This window comes from Hippocampus bargibanti, linkage group LG08 (genome assembly GCF_051943395.1).
Source record: "Hippocampus bargibanti isolate YZ-2025 linkage group LG08, ASM5194339v1, whole genome shotgun sequence".
NCBI classification, from domain to species: Eukaryota; Metazoa; Chordata; class Actinopteri; order Syngnathiformes; family Syngnathidae; genus Hippocampus; species Hippocampus bargibanti.
The window spans coordinates 8,311,101-8,326,090 of NC_142741.1; the positions used below are offsets into that span (position 1 = coordinate 8,311,101).

General features: G+C 41.5%; 1 protein-coding gene across 1 annotated transcript in view; it reads left to right on the forward strand.

Moving 5' to 3' along the window:
* wnt6b (wingless-type MMTV integration site family, member 6b) overlaps positions 1-1,737 on the forward strand; it is a 73,701-nt gene extending 71,964 nt beyond the window's left edge. The window contains exon 4 of the mRNA XM_089002288.1: positions 877-1,737. Within this exon, the coding sequence (XP_088858414.1) occupies positions 877-1,338 (462 nt within the window). The 3' untranslated portion in view covers positions 1,339-1,737. The remainder of the gene's footprint in view (positions 1-876) is intronic.
* Positions 1,738-14,990: the final 13,253 nt, after the last annotated feature.

Below are 14,990 nucleotides of genomic sequence, written 5' to 3' on the forward strand. Positions count from 1 at the left end.
CGTGCGTGTGTGTATGTGTGATGGGTTAATTATGTGCAGTATAAGTGAATGATCTGTTGTCAAGGCTTGTTAGATGTAGGAAGGCCAGAGGCAAAATGAAGGGTGGCGGGTGCGGGGGGGTTGGAGAGTGTAATTCCTTCTGAAAAGCATCTGCTTTTATGTTGCCTAGCGAGCTAGTGAGTAAGGCAACTTAGCTAGCTAGAACCTAGCTATCTAGCTAGCCAGAATCTAGCTATCTTGCTAGAACCTAGTTTGCTAGCTAACTAACTGGAACATAGCTATCTGGCCAGCTAGCTAGAACCGAGGTAGCTAGAACATAGCTTGCTAGCTATCCAGCCAGAACCTAGCTATCCGGCAAGCTAGCTAGACCCGAGATAACTAGAACCTGGCTTGCGATTTAGCTAGCCAGAACCTATATATCTAACTAGCCAGAACCTAGCGATCTAGCTAGAACCTATCTTGCTAAATAGCTAGCCAGAACCTCACTATCTAGCTATCTAGGTTGAACCTAGCTTGATAGCTAGCTAGCCAGAACCTAGCTATCTAGCTAGCCAGAACCTAACAATCTAGCTAGCCAGAACCAAGCTATCTAGCTATAAGATAGCTATCTATAACCTAGCTTGCTAACTAGCTAACCAGAACCTAGCTAGCTAGGGTGTGCTTTATAAGTTTGATTAAATATTTTTATGTCATTTCAAAAATAATTCCTTTGGTTCTCCAAGTTTTCGGGTCCAGGGGAGAGAGCGAGCCTTTTCCAATTCCCGAAAACAAAAAACAAACAACTCAACTCTCCCCTTGTTTTGATTAATATTCTTTGTTTCCTGTTTTTCCACACTCCAATCTTCACCCCCCTGCCCCCCCCCCCCCCACCAAAAGGCAGTGAAGCTTTACATGCGGACAGAGTGCAAGTGCCACGGCCTGTCCAGCTCGTGCACATTACGCACATGTTGGAAAAAGATGCCACATTTCCGCGAGGTAGGCGACCGGCTGCTGGAGCGCTTCAACGGCGCCTTCAAAGTGATGGGCGGCAACGATGGCAAGACCTTGATCCCGTTGGGGCAAAACATCAAACCACCCGACAGGCAGGATCTGATCTACTCGGACGAATCTCCCGATTTCTGCCTGGCCAACCGCAAGACGGGTTCGCTGAGCACGCGGGGGCGCATGTGCAACAGCACCGCCATGGACATCAGCGGCTGTGATCTACTTTGCTGCCAACGCGGCTACCGACAGGAGACGGTGGTCTTCGAGGAGAACTGCCTGTGTCGTTTCCACTGGTGCTGCGTGGTCCAGTGCAAAAAGTGCACAGTCCAAAAGACTCTTAGTCTGTGTCACTGACCAACTGGAACTCATTTCCACTCTTTTCAAACTTTTTTAATATATATATTGAGCTTCTTCTGTATTTTTATTTTTTTTTTGCATTGTTTTTTGGTCACTGTAAAGTAAGATCTCAACTTTTCCATTTCCGTAAGAAATCTGCATTAATGTTTAACTGTTGTTGTTGTTGAACTTTTTTTGTGATTTCTGACTTCAAAATCTCAATAGGCGCTTGGCAATGAAACGAGTCAATCATGGACGTGTCTTTTCTTTCAGCGCCTCCCCCATAAAAAAAAAAAACACCTAATTCATTTTTCAAAGAAACCAAACAAAGTGATGTTTTTTTTGTTTTAGATCTAAAGTGAAATCTTCTATTTTCTTAAATCTTAAATCTTACATCTTACATCTTACATCTTAAATATTAAATCTAAATAAATAAATAAATAAATAAATAAATAAATAAATGGGCGGCCCGGTAGCTGAGTGGTTAGCACACCGGCTTCACAATGCAGAGGTCGCCGGTTCGCGTCCCGGTCCGGCCTCCCTGTGTGGAGTTTGCATGTTCTCCCCGGACCCGCGTGGGTTTTCTCCGGGTCCTCCGGTTTCCTCCCACACTCCAAAAAACATGCATGGCAGGCAGATTGACCACTCCAAATCGTCCGTAGGTGTGAGTGTAAGAGTGACTGTTGTATGTCTTTGTGTGCCCTGCGATTGGCTGGCAACCAATTCAGGGTGTCCCCCGCCTTGTGCCCGAAGACAGCTGAGATAGGCTCCAGCAACCCCCGCGACCCTAATGAGGAATAAGCGGTACGGAAAATGAGATGAGATGAGATAAATAAATGGATAAATAAATAATAATAAATAAATAAATAAATGGATAAACAAATAAATGAAAAAATAAATGATAAATGAATAATAATAAAAAATAAACAAATAAATAAAAACATAGATTCATAAATAAAAACATAAATAAATAAATGGATCCAAAAATAAATGGATAAATAAATGATAAATAAATATTAATAATGTATACAAATAAACAAACACATAAATAAATAAACAAACATATACAGAAATAAAAACATAAATAAATAAATGGATAAATAATAACAATCGATAAATAGATACATTGATACATTGATAAATGGATACATAAATGGATAAAAAAATAAAAACATAAATCATCAAATAAATAATAAATAATACATCAATAAATAGGAGACCGAGAGGAAGACCGAAGAGGAGGTTTATGGATGTGGTCAAGGAGGACATGAAGGTAGCTGGTGTGAGAAAAGAGGATGCACAAAACCGGGATAGATGGAGGACATTGATTTGCTGTGGCGACCCCTGAATGGAAAAGTCGAAAGGAAAAGAAGAAGACATCAATAAATAAATGCCTGGACAAACAAAAAATAAATAAATGAAATAAATGGCTAAATAGAAAATAGTAATAAATAAATAAATATAGATACATTGATAAATGGATGAATAAATGGCTAAATAAATGGATAAACAAATAAATAAAAATTAAGAAATACATAAATAATCAAATAAAAAATAATACCTCAATAAATAAATGCCCCTAGACAAACAAAAAAACTAATACATGAATAAATAAATGGCTAAATAGATAATAATAATAATAATAATAATAATAATAATAATAATAATAATAATAATAATAAATACATATATTGATAAATTGATAAATAAATGGGTAAACACAAATAAATAAATAAATAAATAAATACATAAATAAATAAAATAAATGGACATAGTGAGTTGGAAAAGCTCCGGTGGCGCAAAATCCAATCCAATCCAATACATATTGATTTATATTGCGCTTTCTACAGCTGTTACAAAGTGCAAAAACAAAACATAAATTTCAAATCCAAACTGTAAATTGGGACGCCTTTGCATTAAAATTGATTCATAGATAAAATGGTGTAAATGTTCCTTTTCACAGACCTTGACAAAAAAATAAACATTTAAAAAGCAGTCAAAAAAAGGAAAAAAAAACAGGTTTTGAGTAACACACATAGATATTGTCAGCAGTTAAAAAAAGAGGTTTTCACACGTGTTTACTGTCAGGAAATGAATAGACAAGTGAGCAAGAGAAAAGCCAGACTCGTATTAGTTTGCCGTCAACACGTTGACACAAGTTGTAATTTTTCAGGAATTTGTTGCTCAGTGGCTGCGCGCCATTGGGCACTTTTGTTTCAGGCACAAAAGAAGTTCGTCCATGAAATGGAGAGCACTTCTTCTCTCTTCTTGTGTCCTTCAATCTGCTTTTACAATCAAAGTCATACACTGTTGACATTTATTTGTTCTTTAGCGCACATTTCCTGTAAATATGCGCTCACGTGATATCATAAAGAAGACTAGAAGACATGAGATGACATAAAAATGAGAAATGAGAGGGCCTGATGAAGGGAAATGAGCAACAAAGGAAAAGGGCAACAACGAGGGAGGGAGAGGCGGCTAGGAAGATAACACGAGTGAACCAGACTCAAAGAAAACCCAGAAGTAACACTCGAGAATTTGACCTGCAATTCCACTGGGGGGACGTGGCCTCCCTCTAGTGGTACGTGACAGAATCGTCGATTTGAATTTCACTTGTAAAGAGTATGAAAACTGCCAGACATGTTCAAAACTGTGTCCACTCCAGTGCCAGGGTTCTTGTTACTGTCATTTGAAATACAGGACTCACAGAATATTGAGTTTTATAATAATTATAACACATTTCATTTATATATATGAGCTACCTCGGTTCTAGCTAGCTCGTGAGATAGCTAGGTTCTAGTTAGCTTTCAAAACCGCGTCTTTGATGTGAATCTCAGCCTGACACATTTCCCACCGCTTGGACAGTATAAAAGGGCCGCCGTCGCGGGACAGCAGCAGAGAATCATCTCAGACACACACGCAACTCCCAGAGACCTGCTCAGCATCGGACAGAGTTTCACAGCACGACTTGCTCGACTCCACGCCACGATCAAGCTCTGCGAGACATCTGCGTGTCACTTCCCTGAGAGATTTGACAAACGCCGTTCAACAAATGATTTGACAAACTCTTTATTGGCGAGCCAGCCAGCCCAATCAACTCTCCGAATGGAAAGGGCCAGATTTACCAGCCGCCCATGAACCCGGCATCTTCTCAGGAGCTCCCGATGGGCCGCCACCACTTGTGGGCGCCCAACCCCCACCGTGAAACCCGCCGCACCCCCGATAGCCAAAACTCGCCTGACGACTTCTTGCTGCATCGTTTAGGTCCCCGATCGGACATCGTCTATGTCCATGATCAGACATCATCGGACATCGGGCAGACGCTTCATGGCCGACTCAGCCGCCGACGTCAGCGTTCTTCCTCTGTCCTGCAGAGCACCATGGCATCGCGATCAACGTCACCGTCGCCGATGACCAGCCTGTACGTGCCCGGCAGCATGACCAACCCCACGCTCCTTCGTCCTCACGCTCCCTCATCGATTCCCCGACTCGACCAAACCTAGCCGAACGACTTCAGCCACCACCGAAACTTCCTCGGCCACCTCCCCACCAACGCCCGCCATGCCCGCTGATCGACCGTCATCGTGCCTGGCCTCTCCGATCGACGTTTGTTTTTTTTATATTGTTCTTCATTTTTCCTTCATCGCTTTCACCGACTTCGGATCCAGGAGGGGAGCCCTGTGGCGGCAAAGGTGCGCACCGCAGCTTTGATGTAAATCTCAGAATGACACATTTCCCACACTTGGACAGTATAAAAGGGCATCCGTCACGGGACAGCAGCAGAGAATCATCTCAGACTCAGACACATACGCAACTCCCGGAGACCTGCTCAGCATCGGACAGAGTTTCACAGCACTACTTGCTCGACCCGACGCCACGATCAAGCTCTGCGAGACATCTGCGTGTCAAATCCCTGGGAGATTTCACAACCATCATTCAACAAATAAAGAGATTTGACAAACTCTTTACCCGCAGTGGCAGCCACACGCGCCAGCATTCACTCAACCCGGAAGTAACAAAGTAAAACAAACCAACAAACAGACAAACAAACGAATAAACAAATAATATGACATACTTCAGCACTTTCTGTACCCTCTTCGTGAAATGAAGCCGTTCTAGATGAAAGAGGAGAGGATCAAAGAGTCCCTTTCAGCAGTGGATCAGGGACGTCATGGTCTATTACAAGCTAAATGTTGAAAGCAAACACGCAGCTGGAGCGTAAACTGACAAAAATAGATTGTCTCACATCTCTTGTCCCACATAAATCCACGTTTTAGGACTTTAGACTCTCTTCTTTCAACAGAAAAAAACATGTAATTCCTAAATTTGTCACATTTTGCAAAGTGGTGATGGCGGGTGCGGATCCCAAAAAGCAGGCAGGAGGGAGCAGGAGGTTGTGTTTGACAAATTGTACGACAAAAAAGGTCAGCAGGAACAAAATGTAAAACATCAAAATCATCTGAACAGAAAAATACAAATTATCAAAAGAAGACCAAGAGTAAAAGTCCGCCAAGGTCTAACAAACACACGCACAGCATACAATGCTTACAATTGAATACAAAGCATACAACAATGACCCGACACCGGATGGTCGTGCCAGGAGTCCTTTTAAGTGTCACTGATTGTAACGACCAGCACGTGCGAGGCAGCAGGCAGGCTGACAGCGCTACCCGGTGGTCGCCAATCCGAACGTGGCAGTCCGCCAAGGCTCGGGACGACCAGCACCTGTACAGGAGCAGGCGGGGCCGACAGCGCCACCTGTTGGTCGCCAACCAGATCATGATAGTACCCCCCCTTCAAGGGACTGCTTCCAGAAGTCCAAAAGTCTCCAGTCCACTCGCCAGGGAACAATGGTGGAGACGGCAACCGCTGCCTCTCTCTCTCTCTCTCTCTCTCTCTCTCTCTCTCTCTCTCTCTCTCTCTCTCTCTCTCTCTCTCTCTCTCTATATATATATATATATATATATATATATATATATATATATATATATATATATATATATATATATATATATATAAGGAGGACGTGTCGGGAGCATGAGGGGATGTATGGGCGTGGTTTGTGTATAAACGAACAACCCTGAAAATGGCAAAGAGACATGGTTATGAAGCTCAGTTTAAACTGAAGGCTATCAGCTACGCCGAGGAACATGGGAATCGAGCCGCCGTGACATAATACGCGGACATAAGGCAAGGTGGCCGGAGTTGGAGGAAAGCTTCGAGCTAAGAGCGAGCAGAAGGAGTGTTTCGACCGTCACCATACCACTCAGAGCAGTAACGCTAACGGAGGAAATGAAAATTGAACATTTCCAAGGAGGTCCGTCTTGGTGCTGCCGTTTTATGAAACTGTGCCATTTTCCCATCCGGACCAGGACTACAGCAGCGCAGCAACGGACAGCGAATTATTCTGGAAAGCTGGCGAAAAGGCTTCGTTTCCTGTTTTGCTTGGCTGCCGTGCTAACAGAGGGAAACTCCCGCCGATTGTGATTTTTTTAAAAGACAGACTTTGCCTAAAAAGACATTTCCAGCAGGCGTCTTTATTAAGGCAAACGAAAAGGGCTGGATGTTACGCCACAGTTTGCCAATGGATTGTGGTTGCTTGGGCTAACGTGTCTGCTGGCACGGTGGTTCGAGCTTTCGGAAAAGTCGGTACCGGTAATGTGCTCTTTTTTTACCATGCCGACCCCTATTGAGTGATGATTACAAAATGTTATTACTTTGTAATTAATAAATAAAGCACTACCAAACTCAGTTTTGCTCCCGATCTGTTTTTTTAAATATGCACACTTGTATGCCTGTGTGTTGTTGTGAGGCGGACGTACGTATGGCAGTAGAGGATATGTACCGGTATATAAAACTACAGTATATATATATATATATATATATATATATATATATATATATATATATATATATATATATATATATATATATATATATATATATATATTGAATAGTGTCTCTTCCAATACTTAAAGAATAAAGTCTCAGTCTCTTCGGAGGTAAAACTGAAGACGGACTTCTTTTCCAAGAGTCTCTAGGCCTCACCCCTCTTGACGTCCTCCTCGTGTAGCCTAGCCACCTTAGCAAGGTCCAAATCCAGTGTCCTGTCGTGTGGTCCCAACTGGCAATGAGTTCCCCGCAGCAATCAACTTCTTCATAGAGCACAGCAATCGAGCTTGTCTTTCCCCAAGCTCCACACTCAGAGGCTCTCTGCCTTAAGAGCCTTGCCTGCCAATCCCGCCCTGATCAGCTGCAGGTGTGTGGTTTTAATTGCTGCCTTCCACCAGATGGGGCCAAGACTCTCTCTGGGTGGAGCCATCTTAGGGGGATGTATTTGCCCTCCAGGACACAGCCTCTCTTGACATCACATATATATATATATATATATATATATATATATATATATATATATATATATATATATATATATATATATATATATATATATATATATATATATATATATATATATATATATATATATATATATATATATATATATATATATATATATATATATATATATATATATATATATATATATATATATATATACATACAGTGAGACCTCAACTTACAAACACCTTATCTTACAAACTTTTCGTCTTAAGAACGTCAAATGTATGAACATTAAACCTTATAATAAGCACTATTTTCATAATAGTGGCGCTACTTTGCACACCCCCTCTCATTGAATGCACACGTCGATCGCCTACTTGGAGCTTTTTGCTGATAATTTTACTATGATGGGACCGAAAAAAACACCACAGGCTCATGTTCAGCCCTAAAGACACAAAATAAAATCACCGTCGCTGAGAAGAAGGAGATAATTGAAAAACACGAACGAAGTGTGTGTTTGTGTGATTTATTGGCCGAGCACGGCTATGCTAAGTCAACCATTGCTCCCATTCTCCGGAACGGAGAAGCCATCAAAGGTGCGTCTGTTGCAAAAGGTGTTTCCGTGCTCTCAAAGCGACGGTCTCGGGCAATCGAAGAAGTTGAAAAAATTCTGTTAATTTGGATTAACGAAAAGCAGCTATCCGGCGACAGCATGAGTAAAGTTATTTTATGCGAGAAAGCACGGCTAATTCACGCCGATATCGCCACGCGCCAACCTGAAAGTTCGCCGCTTATTGAGGATTTTAAAGCCAGTAACGGATGGTTCGACAACATCTGAGGGCGAGGAGGAGAAGGCAATGTTGGCAAAGTGGAATGATGTGCAGGCTTTTACCGAACAGTTCCATCCAGAAAAGACTGGCTATGACAATCATCAACATGATGAAAGGATAATGTGATGCCTAAGCTTCGTAAGACCTTGCAAGTCAGAAAGAAACAGGTGTCAATTAAGAGGTTTTTAATCAGCAAAAATGATGAGGAGTCTCCAAAGTAAAAAGAAGAGAAGCCACACCAGAGGTTAAGTTACCAACAGTCCGTATGGAAGGTGACTGTCCTTCCATAAGCCATCAACGACCATCAAAAAGGTAAATACAACTTTATTTTTCAGCACAGTTTATTTCTTTAATTACAGTCCTCATGTAATGTGCCTCTCTTTGTGACTTTATGATACAAGGCAGTGTATTTCTTTCATTACAATACAATAGCACATTTATTATACATAGAATAAGGTATGTTGTGTGTAGTTTTAAGGCTTATTTAGTTAAAACTATATTTTATGGAAACCTGGGAACGTACTATTCCCATTTTAATGGTTTCCTATGGGACATTTTTTTAGATACACACTTTTCGCCTTACACACTGTCTGGGAACCAATTAAGTTTGTAAGTGGAGGTCTCACTGTATATATATATTTCAATGTTACTTCAAGGTGTGACTGCTGGCGCGTGTGGCTGCCTCTGATCACCCGCAGAAAAAATATCCTGTGACTGTAAAGTGTCCTTGAGAGTTTTGAATGGCGCTTTTATTATTATTATTATTATTATTATTATTATTATTATTATTATTATTATTATTATTATTACTATTATTATTATTATTATTATTATTATTATTATTATTAACAGGTGCCAGTAGTGTGATGGCAAGATGGAAAGAGTACTTTGAAGAATTGCTGAATGAGGAAAATGAGAAGGAACAAAGAGTAGAAGACGTGAATGTTGTGGACCAAGACGTAGCAAGCATTAGCAAGGATGAAGTGAGGAGGGCGCTGAAGAGAATGAAGGGGGGAAAGGCACTCGGGCCTGATGATTTACCAATCGAGGTATGGAAGTGTCTTGGAGAGGTGGCGGTGGTGTTCCTGACTGGGTTATTCAACAAGATCTTAGATGGTGAACAGATGCCTGAAGAATGGAGACGAAGTGTACTCGTGCCCATTTTTAAGAACAAAGGAGATGTGCAGAGTTGTACTAATTACAGAGGAATAAAGTTGATGAGCCATAAAATGAAACTCTGGGAAAGAGTAGTTGAAGCTAGACTAAGAGCAGAAGTGAACATTTGTGAGCAGCAGTATGGCTTCATGCCAAAAAAAGAGTACGACAGATGCAGTGTTTGCTTTAAGAATGCTGATAGAGAAGTACACAGAAGGTCAGAAGGAATTGCATTGTGTCTTTCTAGATCTGGAGAAAGCGTATGACAGGGTGCCCAGAGAAGAGCTGTGGCATTGCATGAGGAAGTCTGGAGTGACGGAAAAGTATGTCAGAGCGGTACAAGACATGTATCATGACTGTAGGACAGTTGTGAGGTGTGCTGTCAGTGTGACTTTGGAATTCAAGGTCGAGGTGGGACTCCATCAGGGGTCTGCTCTGAGCCCCTTCTTGTTTGCTATGGTGATGGACAGGCTGACAGACGATGTTAGAGAAGAATCTCCTTGGACCATGATGTTTGCAGATGACATTGTGATCTGTAGCGAGAACAGGGAACAGGTGGCGGAGAATCTAGAGATGTGGAGATATGGCCTGGAAAGGAGAGGAAGGAAGATCAGTCGCAGCAAGACGGAATATATGTGTGTGAATGAGAGGGTTCCAAGTGCAAGAGTGATGCTACAGGGAGAAGAGATAAAGAAGGTGAAGGATTTTAAGTACTTAGGGTCAACTGTCCAGAGCAATGGAGAGTGTGGAAAAGAGGTGAAGAAGCGTGTCCAGGCAGGCTGGAGCGGCTGGAGAAAAATGTCAGGTGTGATGTGTGATAGAAGGGTTTCAGATAGGATGAAAGGAAAAGTGTATAAAACCGTGGTGAGGCCAGCCATGATGTTTGGACTGGAAGAAGAAGCAGAGCTGGAGGTAGCAGAGCAGAGCTGAAGATGTTGAGGTTTTCTTTGGGTGTGACCAGGTTGGATAGGATCAGGAATGAGTACATTAGAGGGACAACTCATATTAGAGGCTTTGGAGAGAAAGTCAGAGAGGCCAGACTGAGATGGTTTGGACATGTCCAGAGGAGAGAGAGTGACTATATCGGGAGAAGGATACTGAGTCTTGAACTGCCAGGCAAGAGACCGAGAGGAAGACCGAAGAGGAGGTTTATGGATGTGGTCAAAGAGGACATGAAGGTAGCTGGTGTGAGAGAAGAAGATGCACAAAACCGGGATAGATGGAGGACATTGATTCGCTGTGGCGATCCCTGAGGGGAAAAGCCGAAAGGAAAAGAAGAAGATTATTATTATTATTATTATTATTATTATTATTATTATTATTATTATTATTATTATTATTATTATTATTATTATGTATATTGCGCTTGAACAAGAGCTGAAGCTGGAACAAAGTGCTAACATGAAAAAAGGGAAATGCTGCCCCCTTGTGGAAGTGAAAAACATCACCAGAGGTCTGACCAGTGCTTTATCAGCACTCAACCATGAACAAACAAAACCCGAAAAAAAATCGTGAATGGCGCTCTACGTGATATTTTCAATTCCCGAATAAATTCATGAATGGCAGTGAATGAGTTAAATATGGAGTTACAGCGTTCAATTCCTTTTCACCTTTCAGTTTTTTTGTTTTTTTTTCCATTCAGGCCACTGCTTCAACTGCTAGCTACATACAGTCGATTGTCAAATCGCTAGCCTGATAGCTATGCTAGCAAGATGACTAGCTAGCTAAGTACGACACGTGATATGGGTATGTTACATGAACAAAACCACGCCACAAAATTAAGTTAGGTCAATTTTTTTAACTACTTCAGTTTCGTGGAAACCCAGTTTAGTCAACGCGAGAGGTACAGTTAGCTGTTAGCGCACATTCACGTGAGCTTTTGTGTTTGGAGGAGACGCTGATATTTATGAGTTCATGTTTTGGAGATGTCGTTTCAGCTCACTGCCACAGGCCATCCAACGAGGCCACAAAAGCACCCGGGATCCAGCAGTTCATCACCAACTGTGACACCGCAACCTTTTCATGCGACGTTTGCCATGAGTTAGCGTGCGAAACTCACAGCGCCTGCCCGGCGTGAATCATCTAGAGCGTATGGGTGTTGCTTCTTTTTGGGGTGAGCTCAGTGCTAAACTAGATGAATTACCGTCTCGATAAAGTCAAGTGATGCATTTTTACTTTCCGCCCTTCCTTAAAACAAACATGAGAGTGTAAGAGGAGGCACGATAGCGATAAAAATTCAACAACAAAATTCAGGCATCATTCAATTTGTACTTTGGGTCTTATGGTCTGTGTACATACTTTCAATGTTACAAAGGTCACATTACACAGCGTTAAAGTTTCATGCTAAAGCAGAATGTGTTCAATAAAAGTTTCTGCTGGTCATTTGAACATTTTTATTTCAGTTATTCCCTTACACGCTAGCGACCCTGTTATTTCTTTTTTTTTTAAATAAAACAAGATGATCTTCTACTTTTCCTTTCGGCTTTTCCCTTCAAGGGGTCGCCACAGCGAATCAGTGTCCTCCATCTTGAGAGGTTTGATCCGCATGTTTGTTTTGGCCAAGCTTTTACGTCGGATGCCCTTCCTGACACAACCCTCTGTATTTATCCGGGCTTGGGACCGGCACAAGAAGACATATGTGTAATAAAACAAGATGATAATAATAATAATAATAATAATAATAATAATAATAATAATAATAATAATAATAATAATAATAATAATAATAATAATAATAATAATACATTTCATTTATAAGCGCCTTTCTCTCTGTCATGCTCTGGTTGGCGACCAACGGGTGGCGCTGTTGACCCCGCCTGCACCTGCACAGGTGCTGGTCGTTCCGATCTGTGGCAGATTGCCACTTTCGGATTGGCGACCAATGTGTAGCCCTGCCTGCAGCCTCGCAGGTACTGGTCGTTCTAATCAGTGGCAGTCAAAAGGACTCTCTGCACGACCATTCGGCGTCGGGTCATTGTATGCATTGCATGCATTGTATGCATTGTAGGCATTGTATGCAATTGTACGCATTGTGCATTGTGTATGCATTTCCTTTGATGCTTTGTATTTTTCTGTTCAGATGATTTTAATGTTTTTGATTTTTGTTCCAGTTGACTTTATTTTAATACAATTTCTTATCTACAACCTGCCGCTCCTTCCTGCCTGCTTTTTGGGATCTACAACTTCCTTCACCACCTTGCAAACCGTGACACTCTCAAGGTCAATTTTCAGTCACACGGTAAGTTTTTCTGTGGGTGAGCAACGGCAGCCACACGTGCGAGCGTTCACTCAATTCTTTTCTCATTTCTTTGTTGTCTGTGGTTTTGACAACATGGTTACCTGAGGTTGGTGGGAGGCCTAGCTAGGGGCTGCTGCTATCTGCGACTCCTGCGTTGCTTTTCGGGTTACGTCTTCAACTTTGCTCCTGAGAATAAAAAAATAAGAATTGATCTGTTTGGACTCCAGGTGTCATGGAGTTATTTGACAGAAGGATGACTTACATGTGGTCAGCACTCCTACAATTATTTTTCAAGTCTCGACGATGATCAGGAACCAGTTTGAGGAGGAGTAATTGAAAGGTTGCTCAGGTTGCTGACTGTCAGCTGAGAAAGCTGGAGGCTGTTTAATGTGCAGGTTGATTTGGGATTGGACCACAAGGGGGCGGCGTCGTCAAAGAAAAGTCTGCCTCCAATAAAGAAGATGAGAAAGACCGGAGAAGAAATATGCCGAAATGACCAAAACGAAGACCGGTAGTTACTATGTGATTATAGTTATTACGGTTATTAAAGTGGTTTTTAGTGCTAACGATAGTAGTATTAATACTACTACTACTACTACTACTACTACTACTACTACTACTACTACTACTACTAATAATAATAATAATAATAATAATAATAATAATAATAATAATAATAATAATAATAATAATAATAATAATAATATAGGGTTAGTGTGAGTAGTAAGGGTTTGGGTTAGGGTTTGGGTTCAGGGTTTAGTGTTAGGGGATTAGGGTTGAGGATCTGGGATGCATAGGTTAGGGTTAGGAGTTAGCGTTTTGGTTTGGAGTTACTTCTAGAGGGGTTAGGGGTCGTTAGGTTGAGATTTAGGGTTCAGGTGAGGGTTTTCGGGGGTGTGAGGGGTTAGGGTTTGGGTTAAGGTTATGGTCAGAGTTAGGGTTTGTGTTAGGGGGAAATGGTTAGGAGTTACTTTTCAGGAGTTACGTTGGCGGTTTGGGTTCAGGGTTAGGTTGCAAAGTTAGCGATCGGGAGTTTGGGTTTGGGCGAGGATCAGGTTTATGGCTTAGGGGTTAGGTTTTAGGGTTTCGGTGAGTGTGAGAGGTTAGAGTTAGGGTTTAAGGTGATGGTTCGGGTGAAGGATCAGAATCAGAGTTAGGGTTCAGGTTTATGGTTGGGGTTAGGAGTTATGATTAGTGGTTTGGATTCAAGGTTTAAGGTTGAGGATTTTTAGAATCAGCATTTGGGGTTTGGCTTAGTGGATTAGGGTTTATTTCTGGGTTTATAATAATAATAATAATAATAATAATAATAATAATAATAATAATAATAATAATAATAATAATAATAATAATAATAATACATTTAATTTCTAAGCTCCTTTCAAAAGTCTCAGGGACACTTTACAGTCACTGGATTTTTTGTGCGGATGAACAGAGGCAGCCATTCACAATTAGTGTTTGAGGGTTTGGTTTAAGGGTTTAGGGTTCAGGGTTTCATTTAGGTTTTAGATTAGGATTGGTTGTTCAGTCGGCTGATATACTGCCTGTCGTTATAACAGTGTAACCTTGCAATTGACTAACCTCTGCTTGGTCAAACTCGCTTTGGTTTAGCTCATTTGTAGAGGCAGATTTGAAAAGGAAGAAAATGAACTTTTCTTGAACTCCTTTCTTGGGGAGGCACATGAAGCAAGGGTGTGACTGCTGCACAGCAAGCACCGCATAACGTAAGAACACAATGTCACTGACCCCCCTTGTCAGAGAGCGGTCTCTTGAAAGGTCAGCGTCGGGTGGGGGATGCGTTTTAATCATTTGATATTCCCCCAAAAGTCCAAGTGATACACTAACCTTGGTGATGCGTAGTATGGATGCACCCCTGTTGCTGTTCTTTACGACAAGTGCGTCCTTGACCTTCAATACCATGAAAGATCTTCAGTCTCTTCTTCATTTAGATTAAACATCCTTGGAGACCTTTATCGCTGGAATCATCTGGACAATCGCAAAGAAAAGAATAAAAACGAATTAGGTTGGTGACTGACTGAGCCTCGGACACTATTTGTAGTCAGTCGGGAACATTTGGAGGCACCGCGTCAACGACGCGGTGACTC